The sequence below is a fragment of the Pseudophryne corroboree genome, chromosome 4 (genome assembly GCF_028390025.1).
Source record: "Pseudophryne corroboree isolate aPseCor3 chromosome 4, aPseCor3.hap2, whole genome shotgun sequence".
In the NCBI taxonomy this organism is placed as follows: Eukaryota; Metazoa; Chordata; class Amphibia; order Anura; family Myobatrachidae; genus Pseudophryne; species Pseudophryne corroboree.
This window is the reverse complement of record NC_086447.1, coordinates 277,835,726-277,856,352: the sequence shown is the minus strand read 5'-3', so window position 1 is coordinate 277,856,352 and position 20,627 is coordinate 277,835,726. Positions and strand designations below refer to the sequence as shown.

Below are 20,627 nucleotides of genomic sequence, written 5' to 3'. Positions count from 1 at the left end.
ATAACATGGCAGCTGAGAGTTCAGGTTCAGGGGGTACCTTACCCCCCAGTGGGTCTGTAGCACCGGGGGCAACTAATGACCCACCGTGGGCTACCTTCTCCACATTGATGAATACGCTAGTAGCTAAACTTACGCCCCCTGTGGGACCTCCTGTGCCACTGCAGCAGTTTATGGTCCCTACTGTTAATCCGCCGTGGGCAGATCAATTCTCAACACAGTTACAGCACTTGAACCGCTCACTAACTAAACATAAGTTTCACTCTCGCCCACCTAAGACTAAGTCATCTTTTAAGCGGGCCGCTACATCCTCACAATCCACCGCTGTCCCAGACACATCCTCTGAGGAGGAAGGTGCATATACTGATCCCACAGACACTGACTCTGATGTTTCTGATGGGGAGGGCAAGTCACTGGTGGATGTCCCTGATTTGATTGAGGCCTTCAGGCTCATTCTTCAGGTCTCTGATGATCCTGAGCCTGCGGCTGTCTTTAAAAATCCGGACAGATTTAAACGAAAGAAAGTGGTTAAACAAGTTTTACCTCATTCTCAACACCTGGCTGACATACGTCCGGAATCCTGGGAAAATCCGGTTACGAAATTCACACCGCGTAAGAGACTGTTGGCTCGCTATCCTCTCTCTGCGGAGCTATGTAAAAATTGGGAAACTCCTCCGCCTGTAGATTCTCATGTGGCTCGCATGGTAGTTTCCTCAGCTCTGCCAGTAACTACCGTCACCTCTCTGAAGGAACCGACGGATAGACGCGTGGAGGGTTGTCTAAAGACGGGGCTGTGCATAGGCCAACCATTGCAGCAACTTGGGCTGCTGAAGCTGTTGAATAATGGGCTCAGGAGCTGGAGGCGGAGCTGCCTTTCCGACATTTCTGATCATGCTAGACAATGTCTCATATATTGCCACGGCTTCTCTGTACCTTAAGGAGGCGGCTTCTGATGCCGGGGTGCTGGCGGCCAAGGCTGCTACTACGTCCATCCTAGCTCGCCGTATCCTGTGGTTGAGATCCTGGTCGGTGGATATGAAATAATCGGTGGATAAGAAAACCCTGGAGGTGCTTCCTTTTAAAGTAAACATTCTTTTTGGTGAAGACCTGAAAAAGATTGTGGCTGATCTGGCTACTGCTAAAACAGCTTTGTCAACCTAGTACGGCTCCCTCCGCACAGAAGGCTAAAGGTACTTTCCCTCTGCCCGTTCGTCCTCCAGGTAAAGCAAAAGATCAGGCGTACCCGAAGCAGACTCGTGCTTCCAAACCTGCCAAGCCCAGACCGAAGCGGGCCTGGGCTGCCCGTCAGCCTGCTTCCAAAACTGACAAGCCTGCCGCTTGACGGGGCGGGCCTCCCTCTGGGGGATCCCAGGGTGGGAGGCCGGCTTCTAAGTTTTGCCCAGGAATGGCTAAAGACCACTTTGGATACCTGGGTAAGGGAAGTCGTCACTCAAGGTTACGCCGTACCCTTCATCGACTTTGCCTGACAGATTTTCCTTCGGATCTGACAAAGGCAAACACTCTACATTCGAAGGTACAATCCCTCCTGACCAGGAGTCGTGGTACGGGTGCCTCTGGCTCAGCGAGGCAAAGGGTTCTATTCACCACTGTTTCTAATCCTGAAACTGAACGGGTCCTCGCGGCCCATTCTTAATCTCAAGTCCTTGAACAAGTACGTGAGGACTTCCAAGTTTTGTATGGAAACTCTTCGCTCTATTGTTCTGGCCTTAGAGCCTGGGGACTATATGGTCTCCCTGGACATACAGGATGCCTACCTGTATATTCCTATTGCAGTGTCTCATCAGCAGTACCTGAGGTTTGCGGTGGGCAACCTTCACTACCAATTTCGGGCGTTACCCTTTGGTTTGACAACGGCTCCCCGAGTTTTCACCAAAGCAATGGCAGTCATGATGGCTACACTCCGCCGTCAAGGGGTCAGGATCCTGCTGTACCTGGGCGATTCCCCAGAAATTATCCTGTGTCCTCTAGATCTGACTGTCCGGGTGATGACAGCCGACGGGTGGCTTGTCAACTGGAAGAAATCATCCCTGGTTCCTGCTCGGAGCATGGTACACCTGGGAGCGTTATTGGACACCCACAACCAGCAGTTGTTCTTGTCTCAGGAGAAGGTCCTGAAACTTCCTATCTGCAAGTGTCGATTCACTCGGCAGTGCAACTGCTAGGTCTCATGGCGTCGGATTTCGACATGGTGTAGTATGCTCCATTCCATTCTCGCCCTCTGCAGAAGTTAATTCTGACCAAGTGGGATGGCCTACCTCACCGGATCAGATCTCACATATTCTCCTTGTCTCCGGAGGTCCGCCTGTCACTGAGCTGGTGGCTTCAGGACCATCGAATGAGCAGGAGCCGTCCCTTCTGGATATCCAACTGGGTCCTGCTGACGACGGATGCCAGTCTGAGAGGTTGGGGCGCGGTGTTGGAACAATACTCTCTCTTCAGGGTCGGTGGACCGAGGAGGAGTCTTTACTCCCGATAAACATTCTGGAGCTGCGGGCAATGTTCAATGCGTTGACAATGGCCCAGCATCTGATACAGAACAGACCTGTTCAAGTACAGTCGGACAACGCCACCACGGTGGCGTACATCAATCATCAAGGTGGTACTCGAAGCCGCATGGCAATGAGGAAAGTATCACGAATTCTTCAGTGGGCAGAACGCCATCTGTCGGCCATTTCAGGAGTGTTCATTCCGGGCGTTCTGAACTGGGAAGCGGACTATCTCAGTCGTCAAGACGTACACGCCGAGAGTGGAGCCTCCATCCGGAGGTGTTTCAACTTCTCTTGGACACATGGGGCCTTCCAGATGTGGATCTGATGGCGTCTCGACACAATCACAAGGTTCCGGTCTTCGGAGCAAGTACAAGGGATCCTTAAGCGGCGTTCGTGGACACTCTGGCAATTCCATGGAACTTTCAGCTGCCGTATGTGTTCCCTCCGGTGTCACTCCTGCCCAGAGTAATACGGAAGTTCAAGCAAGAAGGAGGAAACCTACTTCTGGTCGCTCCAGCGTGGCCCAGGCGGCACTGTTTCTCCGATCTACAGGGCCTCTCGTTGGATCGTCCCCTACTACTTCCACAACGACTAGACCTCCTCGTTCAGGGCCCCTGTATTTACCAGGATTTGGCCCGTCTGGCTTTGACGGCATGGCTCTTGAAGCTTTCGTTCTGAGGGCAAAGGGTTTTTCTGAGGCGGTCACTCAAACTATGTTGAAGGCCCGTAAACCGGCTTCTGATCGGATCTACCATAGGGTCTGGAATGCTTACTTTACTTGGTGTGCATCTCACAATCATGACGTTTTCAAGTTTAGTACTGCCAAACTATTGGCCTTACTACAACAGGGCCTGGACTTAGGCCTGCGTCTGGCCTCCCTCAAGGTTCACATCTCTGCCTTGTCGGTTTGGTTTCAGAGAAAGATTGCTACTCTTCCTGATGTCCATACATTCACTCAGGGTGTGTTGCGGATTCAGCCTCCTTATATGCCACCTGTGGCCCCTAAGGATCTGTCGGTGGTTTTGGAGGCCTTACAAGAGTCTCTGTTTGAGCCTCTTCCCTCCGCTGACCTTAAGTGGCTTTCCCTTAACGTGTTGTTCTTGCTGGCTATTGCTTCAGCTAGAAGGGTCTCGGACTTTGGTGCCTTATCCTGTTAGTCTCCCTATTTGATTTTTCACCGTGACCGGGCGGTTCTTAGAACGCGGCCAGGTTATTTACCCAAGTTGGTGTCTTCCTTCCACCTTAACCAGGAGATTGTGGTTCCGGCCTTTAATTCTCCTGAGTTGTCTACCAAAGAGTGGTCTGTGGATGTAGTACGGGCTCTCCGTATCTATGTGAAGAGAACAGCCTCCACTAGGAAATCTGATTCTCTTTTCGTGTTGTTTGGTTTTCACAAACGTGGCTGGCCTGCTTTCAAGCAGACTCTGGTCAGATGGATTAGAATGGTGATTGCATATGCTTATGTACAGGCTGGTCGTCCGGTTCCTGCTACCATCAAAGCCCATTCTACTCGGTCGGTTGGACCTTCTTGGGTGGCCCACCATGGTACGACCCTTGAACAGTTGTGCAAGGCGGCTACGTGGTCCTCAGGGAACACGTTCATTAGGTTCTATGCCTTCGATACTTCCACCTCCCAGGATGCTTCCTTTGGACGCCAGGTTCTTGTGCCCACTACAGTGCGTTCCCTCCCATAAAGAACTGCTTTAGGACATCCCCGATGTGAATCCTTGTGGAGCCCAGTGTACCCCGCAGCAGAAAACAAGATTTATGGTAAGAACTTACTGTTGTTAAATCTCTTTCTGCAAGGTACACTGGGCTCCACAAGGCGCCCACCCTGACGCACTTAGCTTCTTTGGGTTAGTATGGCATAGCCGCTGACACCCTCTCCAGTGGTGAGTGTGTGGTGTAATAGGCTGCGAGCGATTGTCGTCTCTGGTACCTGCTACTGCATTGGGCTGGTTAACGAAACTGAGCTCCTGTGCACGGAGGCAGGGTTATAGAGGAGGCGGCGCTGTGCATCTTGGGAACAGTCAAAAGCTTTGAGCCTGTTGGTACCTCGGATCAAGATCCTACTCTACATTCCGATGTGAATCCTTGTGGAGCCCAGTGTACTCGCAGAAAGAGATTTAACAATGGTAATTTCTTACCATAAATCTCGTTATTTTGTGCAGAACATTTAAACTATCTTCCCAACATCAAAGGTCCTCATATTTTGTGAGTCTTTAAAAATAAGCATATATCTTAACATAATTGGTTTAAGTAACCCTTATCCATTTTACCTTTATGGTTAGTAAGGATGGTTATAGCATGACTATTCTCTGGCAATGAATCCATTCTGTGAATCACAAAGATCTTGGGTAATTTTAGATCTGTGAAAAGCACCACCCCAATTGAATTCCATACAGGATATTTACGGAAATCTGTAACCAAAATGATTTAGTTTTTAACTTTTTTTTTTTTTAAGGCACTTGGGGATGGATCCGACAACCCCTATTCAATCCCATCTAAAATTCGACTTTTTCAAGTCGAATTTTAGATGGGACGCAGAGGGGAAGAGGGGGGGGCGAGCCGCGGGGGGACAGTCGGCGGCAGCCAGAGGAGATCAGCGTGTTGGAGCCGGGTAGAAGCTGCCGTCAGGTCGGGCGGGTGAGTGACATCCAGCTGCAGCGCTGATCGTAGCGCTGATCTCCTGTATGCCCGCCGCCTGTCCCCCCGTCTCCCTGCTGCTCCCCCCTTCCCGCCCCCTCGCCTCCTCCGGGTCCATCTCATTCCGACATCATTTTGATATCGGATTGAGATAGTCGAAAAGGGGGCCAAAACCTGTCGGATTTGGCCCCATTTTCGTCATCAACATGTGGATCGGCAGCTATTCCGCCGATCCACGTGCTTTTCGACAAGTCGAATGCCTCGACTTGTCGAAAAGCTCTGAATAGGTCGAATCAGGATTCGACCTCCAAAAGTCGAAAACTGCCGTCTTTTCGACAGACGGCAGTTTTCGACTGCAATTGAATATACCCCTTGGTCACTCATCTGTACTACGTGCTATTTATCTTACGTGATAATATCATCTCATGCAATTGTCTAACACGTTAATGTCTCATCTAATTGCTTCCTAGGAAAGTTCCACCTGATTTCTAAGTTGGGCAAAGTGGAGAAAAGCGTGGAGGCTCATTCTGGAGCAGTTCTTGCTTGCCGCTGGAATTATGATGGAACAGCCCTGGTTACAGGTAAAATGCGGCTTACAGTATATATCTGTTTGTTAGGGCAGTTTTATTAATATTATCAAGTAGGATAAATGTAAAAATCATGTGAAATCCATGCAAAATGTAACCGTTTATAATAGAAATGTACACATGATCACTTTATTGGCCCATCACTGGTGCGTTTAAGGGAGGGATTAATCTTGACAATAAAAAACAGGACACAACTTCCCCAAGCACTCTGCTCTGGGTCAGCAAAAGAGACATACACTCTACATAATAATAAATTGCAGAGAACTCCGTTACATACATTTGCACCTCTTTGTTCTGAGAGGTGCTATATGTAAGGGATCTGTTGTTGGAGGGAATGCTGATTGTATAGCCATATTGGAGGATGCTGGGGTGCTTTCAGGTGAGTTGGCTCGCAGTTTAGAAATGCATAAATATGACTCAATGATGCTATTATTATGTAGTGTGCTGATGGCTTGCCATATGTTTGCAATTGTATTTTATTATTATGTGGTAATTTTTTTGTGTTCTCGTTTTGTATTCTAAAATGTATTGAAACCTATAGGAAAATGGGAAAACTGATCCGATCAAATTCATTAAACTGTTGAAAATAAAGATTGCTTCACGTGGGTGATATATGTAAGGTGGCAACACACACTACAGTCATGTTGCAGGACCTGAAAGTAGTGTGGCAGGATCACTGTCGGATTTGGCACGTAAGTGGCCAAACTGGATGCCATCAGGACTTGTATAGCTTGGGTCAAGTGACCATGTTACGTCAACCATCAAGAGGGCTTGTTAGTTAATCTAGAACAGGGATGAAAAACCTTTGGCCCTCCAGCTGTTGTTGAACTACACATCACAGCATGCCCTGCGACCAAATAGAAAAACTGTAGCAGGACATGTTTGTATGTGTAGATCAACAAGAGCTGGAGGGCCAAAGTTCCCCTCCCCTGATCTAGAAGGTGGCTGGGGACAGGCTGATATAACTATTATTGGTCCTTTAGGGGGTTCATTTTTTTTTAGCTGGGTTACATAGTCAGATTTATGGATTTTTTTTTAGCTTGATGCAAAGTTGGTAACAAAGAGGGCATACGTTGCTAAGAATATAAAAAGCCAACATTTCTGTACACAAGCAGAATTATACACTTCTGAAAAAGTGTACGTCTTTGCATTGGCAGCATCTGTTTCTAGTTTATTACGGCCATCAGTATGTGCTGATACAGTTGCAGAAGATAAACCTCCTTACGGTGTATATGTGCATAATTGCTGGTCTGCCTCAGCTGCATTTGCCTGAACACACTCTTAATAAACTATGCCTACATGAGGAGGCCCTTTTTCACCCTCATTTTGTGTGAGTCTGCATAGGCACTGGCTCTGAGCATGCAAGATACACTATGCAAACTAGCATAGTACTCTCTCTCCATCAGCACCTCAGACCAGAGCCTGATTAAGGCTTCGGGGGGCCCGGGGTACCTAAAACAAGGGGGCCCTAAGGTCTAAAATTAAAATCATAACACACACACACACATATATATATACATACCTCCCAACTGTCCTGATTTTCACGGACAGTCCCGTTTTTTGGGGACTGTCCCGCTGTCCCACCCGCGGGCCACAGTGTCCCGCGGTGGGGGTGGGCAGTTGGGAGGCTCTGTCACCCGCTGCCCTGCTTAGCAGAGCAGCGGTGAATAGACGCTGTGCGCATGTGCACAGCGTCTATTCACTGAAGTCAGAGGGAGAGGGGGCACGCCAGCGGCTCACAGAGCGCTGGGCATGCCACCTCAGTGACGAAAACGGGGCGTGGCTCGCGATCGCTGGTCCTCCCGTGAAGCCACACCCCTTTTCTTAGGCCACACCCCTTTTCGGGAGCGCGCGCGCCTTCGCCGCGCGTGTGTCCCACTTTATACAGAAGAAACATTGGGAGGTATATATATATATATATATATATATATGTTTCAATCAGCTGGCACTCCCAATCACAGATCCATCTGCCACGGTGCCTATTGGCATATGTAGCATACACAAACTGAACAAATAGCAGTCAATGGTCTCACTATCTGCTAATAAAAGACAGCAGTCATGGCATTTTGCAACATTTTGGGTGTTTAATGTCCGTCGTCGGGCAACCACTACTGGCTGCCTAACGACGGGTATTAAACGCATGAAACGTTGCAAAATGCCATGACTGCTGTTTTTTTATTAGCGGATAGTGAGACCATTGAGTGCCATTTCTATATATATATATATATATATATATATACACACACACGATAGATATATATATATATATATATATATATATACACACACATATATATATATATATATATATATATTTCTCTGACGTCCTAGTGGATGCTGGGGACTCCGTAAGGACCATGGGGATAGCGGCTCCGCAGGAGACTGGGCACAAAAGTAAAGCTTTAGAACTACCTGGTGTGCACTGGCTCCTCCCCCTATGACCCTCCTCCAAGCCTCAGTTAGATTTTTGTGCCCGAACGAGAAGGGTGCACACTAGGTGGCTCTCCTGAGCTGCTTAGTGAAAAGTTTAGTTTTAGGTTTTTTAGGTTCAGTGAGACCTGCTGGCAACAGGCTCACTGCATCGAGGGACTAAGGGGAGAAGAAGCGAACTCACCTGCGTGCAGAGTGGATTGGGCTTCTTAGGCTACTGGACATTAGCTCCAGAGGGACCGATCACAGGCCCAGCCATGGATAGGTCCCAGAGCCGCGCCGCCGGCCCCCTTACAGAGCCAGAAGACAGAAGAGGTCCGGAAAATCGGCGGCAGAAGACGTCCTGTCTTCAACAAGGTAGCGCACAGCACTGCAGCTGTGCGCCATTGCTCTCAGCACACTTCACACTCCGGTCACTGAGGGTGCAGGGCGCTGGGGGGGGGCGCCCTGAGACGCAATAAAAACACCTTGGATGGCAAAAAAAATGCATCACATATAGCTCCTGGGCTATATGGATGGATTTAACCCCTCCCAGAATACACAGAAAAACGGGAGATAAGGCCGCCGAGAAGGGGGCGGAGCCTATCTCCTCAGCACACTGGCGCCATTTTCCCTCACAGCTCCGTTGGAGGGAAGCTCCCTGGCTCTCCCCTGCAGTCACTACACTACAGAAAGGGTTAAAAAAGAGAGGGGGGCACTAATTACGCGCAGTATTAAAAATACAGCAGCTATAAGGGGAAAAACACTTATATAAGGTTATCCCTGTATATATATATATAGCGCTCTGGTGTGTGCTGGCAAACTCTCCCTCTGTCTCCCCAAAGGGCTAGTGGGGTCCTGTCCTCTAGCAGAGCATTCCCTGTGTGTGTGCTGTGTGTCGGTACGTTTGTGTCGACATGTATGAGGAGAAAAATGATGTGGAGACGGAGCAGATTGCCTGTAATAGTGATGTCACCCCCTAGGGGGTCGACACCTGAGTGGATGAACTGTTGGAAGGAATTACGTGACAGTGTCAGCTCTGTATAAAAGACAGTGGTTGACATGAGACAGCCGGCTACTCAGCTTGTGCCTGTCCAGACGTCTCATAGGCCGTCAGGGGCTCTAAAGCGCCCGTTACCTCAGATGGCAGATATAGACGCTGACACGGATACTGACTCCAGTGTCGACGGTGAAGAGACAAATGTGACTTCCAGTAGGGCCACACGTTACATGATTGAGGCAATGAAAAATGTTTTACACATTTCTGATAATACGAGTACCACCAAAAAGGGGTATTATGTTCGGTGAGGAAAAACTACCTGTAGTTTTCCTGAATCTGAGAAATTAAATGAGGTGTGTGATGATGCGTGGGTTTCCCCCGATAACAACTGATAATTGCTAAAATGTTATTGGCATTATATCCTTTCCCGCCAGAGGATAGGGTGCGTTGGGAAACACCCCCTAGGGTGGATAAAGCGCTCACACGCTTGTAAGAACAAGGGCTCTACCCTCTCCTGAGATGGCCGCCCTTAAGGATCCTGCTGATAGAAAGCAGGAGGGTATCCTAAAATGTATTTACACACATACTGGTGTTATACTGCGACCAGCAATCGCCTCAGCCTGGATGTGCAGTGCTGGGTTGGCGTGGTCGGATTCCCTGACTGAAAATATTGATACCCTAGATAGGGACAGTATATTATTGCCTATAGAGCATTTAAAAGATGCATTTCTATATATGCGTGATGCACAGCGGAATATTTGCCGACTGGCATCAAGTCTAAGTGCGTTGTCCATTTCTGCCAGTAGAGGGTTATGGACACGACAGTGGTCAGGTGATGCGGATTCCAAACGGCATTTGGAAGTATTGCCTTATTAAGGGAGTTATTTGGGGTCGGTCTTTCAGACCTGGTGGCCACGGCAACAGCTGGAAAATCCACGTTTGTACCCCAGGTCGCCTCTCAACATAAGAAGACGCCGTATTATCAGGCGCAGTCTTTTCGTGGGCAAGCGGGCAAAAGGTTCCTCATTTCTGCCCCGTGACAGAGGGAGAGGAAAAAGGCTGCAGAAATCAGCCAGTTCCCAGGAACAGAAGCCCTCTCCCGCCGCTGCCAAGCCCTCAGTATGACGCTGGGGCTTTACAAGCAGAATCAGGCACGGTAGGGGCCCGTCTCAATGAATTTCAGCGCGCAGTGGGCTCACTCGCAAGTAGACCCCTGAATCCTTCAGGTGATATCTCAGGGGTACAAATTGGAATTCGAGACGTCTCCCCCTTGCCGTTTCCTAAAGTCGGCTTTACCGATGTCTCCTTCTGACAGGGAGGCAGTTTTGGAAGCCATTCACAAGCTGTATTCCCAGCAGGTGATTATCAAGGTACCCCTCCTGCAACAGGGAACGGGGTATTATTCCACACTGTTGTGGTACCGAAGCCGGACGGCTCGGTGAGACCGATTCTAAATTTAAAATCTTGAACACTTACATACGGAGGTTCAAATTCAAGATTGAGTCACTCAGAGCAGTGATTGCGAACCTGGAAGAAGGGGACTACATAATGTCTCGGGACATCAAGGATGCTTACCTTCATGTCCCAATTTACCCTTCTCACCAAGGGTACCTCAGGTTTATGGTACAGAACTGTCACTATCAGTTTCAGACGCTGCCGTATGGATGGTCCACGGCACCCCGGGTCTTTACCAAGGTAATGGCCGAAATGATGATACTCCTTCGAAGGAAGGGAATTTTAGTTATCCCTTACTTGGACGATTCCCTGATAAGGGTAAGATCCAGGGAACAGTTGGAGGTCGGTGTAGCACTATCTCAGGTAGTGTTGCGGCAGCGCGATGGGATTCTCAATATTCCAAAATCGCAGCTGATTCCGACGACTCGTCTTCTGTTCCTAGGGATGATCCTGGACACAGTCCAGAAAAAGGTGTTTCTCCCGGAGGAGAAAGTCAGGGAGTTATCCGAGCTAGTCGGGAACCTTCTATAACCGAGCCAAGTCTCAGTACATCAATGAAATGGTTCTGGGAAAAATGGTGGCTTCCTACGAAGCAATCTCATTCGGCAGATTCCACGCAAGAACTTTCCAGTGGGACCTGCTGGACAAATGGTCCGGGTCGCATCTTCAGATGCATCAGCGGATAACCCTGTCACCAAGCACAAGGGTGTCTCTCCTGTGGTGGTTGCAGAGTGCTCATCTTCTAGAGGGCCGCACATTCAGGACTGGGTCCTGGTGACCACGGACATAAATATCCTGAAGCTAAGGGCCATTTACAATGCTCTAAGCTCAGCAAGACCTCTGCTTCAAGGTCACCCGGAGTTGATCCATTGGGACAACATCACGGCAGTCACCCACGTAAACAGACAGGGTGACACAAGAAGCAGAAGGGCAATGGCAGAAGCTGCAAGGATTCTTCGCTGGGCGGAAAATCATGTGATAGCACTGTCAGCAGTATTCATTCCGGGAGTGGACAACTGGGAAGCAGACTTCCTCAGCAGACACGACCTCCACCCGGGAGAGTGGGGACTTCACCCAGAAGTCTTCCACATGTTTATAAAACTCGACAAGTATTGCGCCAGGTCAAGGGACCCTCAGGCAATAGCTGTTGACGCTCTGGTAACACAGTGGGTGTACCAGTCAGTGTATGTGTTCCCTCCTCTGCCTCTCATACCCAAGGTACTGAGAATTATAAGATGGAGAGGAGTAAGCACTATATTCGTGGCTCCGGATTGGCCAAGAAGGACTTGGTAACCGGAACTTCAAGAGATGCTCACGGAGGATCCGTGGCCTCTACCTCTAAGAAGGGACCTGCTCCAGCAAGGACCCTGTCTGTTCCAAGACTTACCGCGGCTGCGTTTGACGGCATGGCGGTTGAACGCCGGATCCTGAAGGAGAAAGGCATTCCGGATGAAGTCATTCCTATCCTGATCAAAGCCAGGAAAGATATAACCGCAAAACATTATCACCGCATTTGGCGAAAATATGTTGCGTGGTGCGAGGCCAGTAAGGCCCCGACGGAGGAATTTTCAACTAGGTCGATTCCTACATTTCCTGCAAACAGGAGTGTCTATGGGCCTGAAATGGGGGTCCATTAAGGTTCAAATTTCGGCCCTGTCAATTTTCTTCCAAAAAGAACTAGCTTCATTCCCTGAAGTTCAGACGTTTGTAAAAGGGGTACTGTATATACAGCCTCCTTTTGTGCCTCCAGTGGCACCTTGGGATCTAAATGTAGTTTTTGGGTTCCAAAAGTCACATTGGTTTGAACCACTTAAATATGTGGAGTTAAAATATCTCACATGGAAAGTGGTCATGCTGTTGGCCCTGGCCTGGGCCAGGTGCGTGTCAGAATTGGCGGCTTTATCCTGTAAAAGCCCTCATCTGATTTTCCATTCGGACAGGGCGGAATTGAGGACTCGTCCTCAGTTTCTCCCAAAGGTGGTTTTCAGCGTTTCACCTGAATCAACCTATTGTGGTGCCTGCGGCTACTAGGGACTTGGAGGACTCCAAGTTGCTAGACGTTGTCAGAGCCCTGGAAATATAGGTTTCCAGGACGGCTGGAGTCAGAAAATCTGACTCGTTGTTTATTCTGTATGCACCCAACAAGCTGGGTGCTCCTGCTTCTAAGCAGACTATTGCTCGTTGGATTTGTAGTACAATTCAGCTTGCACATTCTGTGGCAGGCCTGCCACAGCCAAAATCTGTAAAAGCCCATTCCACAAGGAAGGTGGGCTCATCTTGGGCGGCTGCCCGAGGGGTCTCGGCTTTACAACTTTGCCGAGCAACTACTTGGTCAGGAGCAAATACGTTTGTAAAATTCTACAAATTTGATACCCTGGCTGAGGAGGACCTGGAGTTCTCTCATTTGGTGCTGCAGAGTCATCCGCACTCTCCCGCCCGTTTGGGAGCTTTGGTATAATCCCCATGGTCCTTACGGAGTCCCCAGCATCCACTAGGACGTCAGAGAAAATAAGAATTTACTTACCGTTAATTCTATTTCTCGTAGTCCGTAGTGGATGCTGGGCGCCCATCCCAAGTGCGGATTGTCTGCAATACTGGTACATAGTTATTGTTACCAAAAAATCGGGTTATTGCTGTAGTGAGCCATCTTTTCTAGAGGCTCCTCTGTTATCATGGTGTTAACTGGGTTTAGATCACAAGTTATATGGTGTGATTGGTGTGGCTGGTATGAGTCTTACCCGGGATTCAAAATCCTTCCTTATTGTGTACGCTCGTCCGGGCACAGTATCCTAACTGAGGCTTGGAGGAAGGTCATAGGGGGAGGAGCCAGTGCACACCAGGTAGTTCTAAAGCTTTACTTTTGTGCCCAGTCTCCTGCGGAGCCGCTATCCCCATGGTCCTTACGGAGTCCCCAGCATCCACTACGGACTACGAGAAATAGAATTATCGGTAAGTAAATTCTTATTATATATATATATATATATATATATAAACATACTGTACATATATAAATATATTAACAGACAAATAAAAAAATAAAAAAAAAATATATATATATATATATATATATATAATAGACCCAGATAATTAAACTTTAACTTTAAGTAGCATAAAAGAAAGTTCAGGCAGCCTTTCTTACTTTTGCACTGCTGTGCTGACGTGAAGACAGGCTGTGATGCAGTGTCATACAAGCACAGAACAGGAGGACAGCACGTTCCTCTCTCTCCTCCACCAGGTACAACAACCTCCGTCCTCTACCCGTGCTGAGGCTGTGCATGTCCAGGACCCTTCCTCCTTCCCCTGCAGCCTGCGCTCCATCCAGTCACGGAGCCGCAGGCTGCAGAATAACGTATCATAGAACAGCGGAGCCGTCGTTCGCTCACTAATAGTCTGCAGCGCTGGCGGCTGCTTGACGGCCGTCAGTGGGGTGAGCAGCGTCGCAGATCGGATCGGTAATAGAGATCCGATCTGTGGCTCGTGGCGGGGGGCCCTCTCACAGCGTGGGGCCCGGGGTACTTACCCCCGGAGCTCCCCCCTTAATCCGGCTCTGCCTCAGACTTAGAAGAGTATGGCTAGTTTCAGGTATGTGGCATCTCTGACCAAGTGGCGTTAGATATTTAAATTATATTGACAGTTAGGTTTCATTTGCTTGCTATTCGACCTTTTGGCTAAGACCAGATGTAGATGCCTGTGTATGCGGGGGGTTAAAATGTGCCCCAAGCTGGCGATGGGCTGTCACCTAGTGCACTGCCAATAGGCCAGCAGCCTGAAGCCCAAGGTGCTATATGCCGTATGAGCCAGGGGTTCCTGAAAATGCACTGGTGTTGGGGCACACCTATGCATGAGTATGGCACTTTGTACTTTATCTTCAGGAAGCACCACTGTTCCTTTGACCTGGCCTTCTGGCTGAGGCTAAGATTATATTTTTATTTTTTTACTGGACTTGTGGCTGCGACCTGTTTATTTAATTTTACACTTTGCTTTCACCTTTCACTTCACCTTTTTGTGTATTTTGGGAGTGTGTCACATTTGTGGGGGTTTGGGCAAGACCTTTATTAGCTACCTTCTCACCTAATTTCCTGATGTGGTCTCTATTTGAGGAGAGCCGAAGAATTCGGTCCCCAGGGGGAAGTTCGGCCATCCCCGGGAAGACAGGGGCGACCCTGAGCCTTGCGGTGGAGGGAAGCCTTAATGGTCTTTTTTGCCTCCGAATGTCGGGGATTCAAGGAGTCAAGCCTACCTTCAGCAAAGGAGGACCTGGCGATAACCAATACCTTTTTGCCTCCTGGGGGATGGGGAGAAATTGAATTTCTAGTACGTCCTAGAGGATGCTGGGGACCACATCAAGACCATGGGGTATAGACGGGATCCGCAGGAGACATGGGCACTCTTAAGACTTTTCATTGGGTGTGAACTGGCTCCTCCCTCTATGCCCCTCCTCCAGACCCCAGTTTTAGAAATGTGCCCAGGCAGACTGGATGCACTCTGAGACGCTCTACTGAGTTTCTCTGAAAAGACTTGTGTTAGGTTTTTTATTTTCAGGGAGAACTGCTGGCAACAGACTCCCTGCTTCGTGGGACTGAGGGGGCAGAAGCAGAACCAACTTCCTAAAGAGTTTCATGGCTCTGCTTTTGGCTGACAGGACACCATTAGCTCCTGAAGGGTACTGAACGCTAGCCGTGTCTAGATGCTCACTCCCACAGCACGCCGTCACCCCCCTTGCAGAGCCAGAAGTCAGAAGACAGGTGAGTATGAGAAGAATGAACTTCTATGAAGTAAGTGACGGCTGAGGTACGGCGCGGCTGGCGGGAGCGCAGCGCGCCATTGCTGCCCACACACACAGGCACTGCAGGGTGCAGGGTGCGGGGGTGCCCTGGGCAGCAAAAATATACCTCAAACTGGCTAAAAGGGGGCATAAGACGCCGCTGGCACAGCCCTACCCACACCAGTATAAATATCATAATGTGTACTGAGTGTAAGGACGCGCCATTGCGGGGGCGGAGCTCCTTCCTCAGGCAGCCCGCACACTGCTCAGCGCCATTTTCTCTCTCTCCTCAGGCTGCAGAGAACACGCTGGTCCTCTCCTCCACTTCTGACAAGTACAGGGTGCTATTAAGGGGGGCACAAAGCGATTGTGGTGCATTTAATAGTGTGAATTACTGATTAAAAGCGCTATTTGGCTGTGGGCATTCTGTGTTCACAGGCATAGCATACTGGCGCTGGTATTGTGAACTGGCTGCTCCTATACTGTGTCCCTCTGACTTACTGTGGGTCTGTCCCCAAATAAGTCCCAGTGTGTCTGTGAGTGCGCTGTACACGTGTGAGGCATGTCTGAGGCAGGGAGTTCCTTCCCGGAGGAAGCCATTTTAGGGACACAGACTTGTAATGTGGTGTCGCTGCCGGCACACCAAGAGCCTGCATGGGTGAAAGAGATACGTGACAGTATGCATCTGATTAACCGAAGATTAGATAAGTCTGAATCTAAGGCTGCATGCTGGAGAAAATCTGTGGAAGATGTGATTTTTCAGGATGCTGTTATTCCTTATGCAGGCGTCCCCTCTGGGTCACATAAGAGACCATTTGCGAATGTTGTAAACACTGATACCGACACGGACTCTGATTCTTGTGTCGACGATAGTGACTCCAGAGAGATAGATCATAAATTGGCAAAAAGTATACAATATATGATTGTGGCTATAAGGGACGTGTTGGAGGTTACAGAAACCACTCCTGTACCTCAGGAGAAGGCTTCTTTATGTAAGGAAAAGAAATCCAAAGTCACGTTCCCTCCTTCACACAAACTAAATGCTCTTTTTGAAGGGATGTGGGTGAATCCTGATAAGAAATTTTGTATTCCCAAAAGGATTCAGATAGCTTACCCTTTCCCGGCTGAGGACAGGAAAAAATGGGAGTCACCCCCTGTGTTAGACAGTGCGCTTTCCAGGTTGACAAAGAAGGTAATTCTCCCTGCACCTGGTACGGCTTCACTTAAGGAGCTGGCAGACCGCAAAATGGAAACGACATTGAAATCCATTTATGTTGCCAATGGTACACTGCTCAGGCCCACTATTGCCTGCGCGTGGGTGAGTCGCGCTATTAAAAAATGGTCCGAAAGCGTGTCATCAGAAATTGACACGATTGATAAAGAGGAGATACTCCTTAAGTTAGGGAATATCAAGGACGCTGCCGCCTACGTGCTGGAAGCAATGAAGGATATTGGACTCTTGAGTTCACAAGCCGCTACCTTGGCAGTATCGGCTCGGCGGGCACTGTGGATTCGCCAGTGGAACGTGGATGCAGATTCCAAAAGAAACATGGAGGCGCTCCCATATAAAGGTGAGGCATTATTTGGCGATGGCCCGGATGCGTTAGTCTCGACGGCTACCGCAGGTAAGTCGACATTTTTGCCCTCTGTGCCTGCACCGGCAAAATGGACCTATGACCCGCAAATGCAGTCCTTTCAGCCCAATAAATACAAAAGGACGAGAGGTTCCTACTTCTTTGCAGGTAGAGGAAGGGGAAAGAAGCCCACAGCGGCTCCAGGTTCCCAAGAGCAGAAGTCTACCCCTACTTCTGCCAAATCCTCAGCATGACGCTGGAGCTCCCTTGCGGGAGGCCGCTCGGGGTGGGGGCACGTCTCAAACTCTTCAGCCAAGGTTGGATTCTGTCTGCCTGGATCCCTGGGTGTTGCAGATAGTATTCCCGGGATACAAACTGGAGTTTCAAGAAGTTCCCCCATGCCGATTTTTCAAATCGTCCTTGCCAGTTTCTTCGCCAGAGAGAGAAGCAGTAACAGCGGCAATCCAAAAATTATGTCAAGACCAGGTCATAGTCCTGGTACCGTTGTCACAACAAGGGCGGGGTTTTTATTCAAGCCTCTTTGTTGTTCCGAAGCCGGACAGCTCGGTCAGACCGATCCTAAACCTAAAGGATCTGAATTGCTACCTGAAAAGGTTCAAGTTCAAGATGGAATCACTTCGGGCGGTGATTGCCAGTCTGGAGGAGGGGGACTACTTGGTGTCGGTGGACATAAAGGATGCTTACCTGCATGTTCCCATTTATCCTCCTCACCAGGCTTATCTGAGATTCGTGGTTCAGGATTGCCATTATCAATTCCAGACGTTACCTTTTGGCCTCTCCACAGCACCGAGGGTATTCACCAAGGTGATGGCGGAGATGCTGGTCCTCCTTCGTCAGAAAGGAGTCAATATAATTCCTTATCTGGACGATCTCCTGATAAAGGCGAGATCCAGGGAGCAGTTGTTACAAAACCTATCACTCTCTCTGTCAATACTCCAACAACACGGGTGGATCATAAATTACCCAAAGTCACAGTTGGAACCGACGACAAGGTTGTCTTTCCTCGGAATGATTCTGGACACAGAAGTTCAGAAAGTATTTTTGCCATTGGAAAAGGCGGTGGAAATACAGAAAATGGTAAAACAGATACTGAAACCATCCTGTTTGTCGATCCATCAGTGCATTCGGTTGTTGGGGAAGATGGTGGCGGCCTACGAGACCATACAGTTTGGCAGGTTCCATGCCAGAGTATTCCAGTGGGACCTGTTGGACAAGTGGTCGGGGTCACACCTACACATGCACCGAAAAATAATCCCGTCGTCAAAAACCAGGATTTCGCTCCTGTGGTGGTTACACAGCTCTCACCTACTAGAGGGACACAGGTTCGGGATTCAGGACTGGGTCCTTGTAACCACGGATGCAAGTCTCCGTGGCTGGGGAGCAGTCTCGAAGGGAGAAAACTTCCAAGGCCGTTGGTCACATCAGGAGGCCTGCCTTCACATAAACGTGCTGGAGCTAAGAGCCATTTACAACGGCCTTCAACAAGCGGTACATCTTCTTCAGGACCGTACCGTGCAGATCCAGGCAGACAATGTAACAGCAGTCGCGTATATAAACAGGCAGAGCGGCAATGGCAGAGGCGACAAAAATCCTCCGCTGGGCAGAAAAACATCTACAAGCTCTGTCGGCAATATTCATTCCGGGAGTAGACAACTGGGAAGCAGACTTCCTCAGCAGACACAATCTCCATCCAGGAGAGTGGGGCCTCCACCAAGAAGTTTTCGCAGAGGTTACAAGTCTTTGGGGAGTTCCTCAAGTAGACATGATGGCATCTCGCCTCAACAAGAAGCTTCAGAGATACTGTTCCAGGTCGAGAGACCCTCAAGCAGTAGCAGTGGATGCGCTAGTGACCCAGTGGGTTTTCCCGTCAGTGTATGTCTTCCCTCCACTTCCGCTGATCCCAAAAGTACTCAGGATCATTAGAAAAACAAGGGTTCGAGCAATCTTCATTGCCCCGGACTGGCCAAGGAGGGCTTGGTACCCAGATCTTCAGCAGTTGCTCATAGAAAATCCTCGGCCTCTTGCTCCTCGCAAGGACCTGCTGCAGCAGGGGCCGTGCATGTACCAAGACTTACCGCGGCTACGTTTGACAGCATGGCTGTTGAGCGCCGGATCCTAGCCAGGAAGGGTATTCCCAAGGAAGTCATCCCCACCCTTATTCAGGCCAGAAAGGGGGTAACGTCGACACATTACCACCGTATTTGGAGAAAATATGTGTCTTGGTGTGAATCCAAGAAAGCTCCTACGGAAGAGTTTCACTTGGGGCGTTCCCTCCATTTTTTTACAGGATGGTGTGGAGGCGGGCCTCTGATTGGGATCAATCAAGGTCCAGATTTCGGCCTTGTCAGTGTTCTTCCAAAAACAATTGGCCTCTCTTCCAGAGGTTCAGACCTTCGTGAAAGGGGTTCTGCGCATCCAGCCTCCATTCGTGCCTCCAGTGGCACCATGAGACCTTAACGTGGTATTGCAGTTCCTTCAATCGGATTGGTTTGAGCCTCTACAAAAGATAGAGTTGAAGTTTCTCACTTGGAAAGTGGTGATGCTTTTGGCTTTGGCATCTGCAAGACGGGTGTCTGAATTGGGGGCCTTGTCTCACAAGAGCCCTTACCTGATCTTCCATGAAGATAGGGCAGAGTTGAGAACTCGACAACATTTTCTTCCTAAGGTGGTTTCATCTTTTCACATAAACCAACCTATTGTAGTGCCAGTAGTTACTGACACATTCACTGAATCAAAATCTCTAGATGTGGTTAGAGCTTTGAAAATCTATGTTGCTAGAACGGCTCGTATACGGAAAACAGAGGCCCTGTTTGTCCTGTATGCTCACAACAAAATTGGGTGTCCTGCAGACTATTGCACGGTGGATCAGAAATACGGTGGATCAGAAATACGATTCAGCAAGCTCATACTACGGCTGGATTGCCGTTACCGACATCGGTGAAGGCCCATTCCACTAGGAAGGTGGGCTCATCCTGGGCGGCTGCCCGGGGGGTCTCGGCATTACAACTGTGCCGAGCAGCTACTTGGTCAGGGTCAAACACATTTGCTAAGTTCTACAAGTTTGACACCTTGGCTGATGAAGACCTAAAGTTTGGTCAATCGGTGCTGCAGGGTCATCGCACTCTCCCGCCCGCACTGGAGCTTTGGTATAAACGCCATGGTCTTGATGTGGTCCCCAGCATCCTCTAGGACGTATGAGAAAATAGGATTTTGATACCTACTGGTGGTAAATCCTCTTCTCCTAGTCCGGAGAGGATGCCGGGCGCCCGTCCCAGTGCGTACTTTACCTGCAGTTTAGTTATTCGGGTTACACAAGTTGTGTTATCTTAGTTACAGCATGTTGCCGCAATTGTTTCATGCCTGTTGGCATGTGTTATGTTGAATGCCATGTGTGCGGCATGGTTGAGGGTGTGAGTTGGTATGTATCTCAACACTAGTATTAAAGTAAGTCCTTTCCTCGAAATGTCCGTCTCCCTGGGCACAGTTCCTATAACTGGGGTCTGGAGGAGGGGCATAGAGGGAGGAGCCAGTTCACGCCCAATGAAAAGTCTTAAGAGTGCCCATGTCTCCTTCGGATCCCGTCTATACCCCATGGTCTTGATGTGGTCCCAGCATCCCCTACAGACTAGGAGAAAAGGATTTACCGGTAGGTATCAAAATCCT

The 20,627-nt window shown here is 49.1% G+C and overlaps 1 protein-coding gene across 6 annotated transcripts in view; it reads left to right on the top strand.

Moving 5' to 3' along the window:
- The window catches only part of IFT80 (intraflagellar transport 80), a 519,318-nt gene that overhangs the window by 152,940 nt on the left and 345,751 nt on the right, over positions 1-20,627 (top strand). For all 6 annotated transcript variants that reach the window (XM_063916161.1, XM_063916162.1, XM_063916160.1 and 3 more), the window contains one exon: positions 5,624-5,734. In XM_063916161.1, the coding sequence (XP_063772231.1) occupies positions 5,624-5,734 (111 nt within the window). The remainder of the gene's footprint in view (positions 1-5,623; positions 5,735-20,627) is intronic.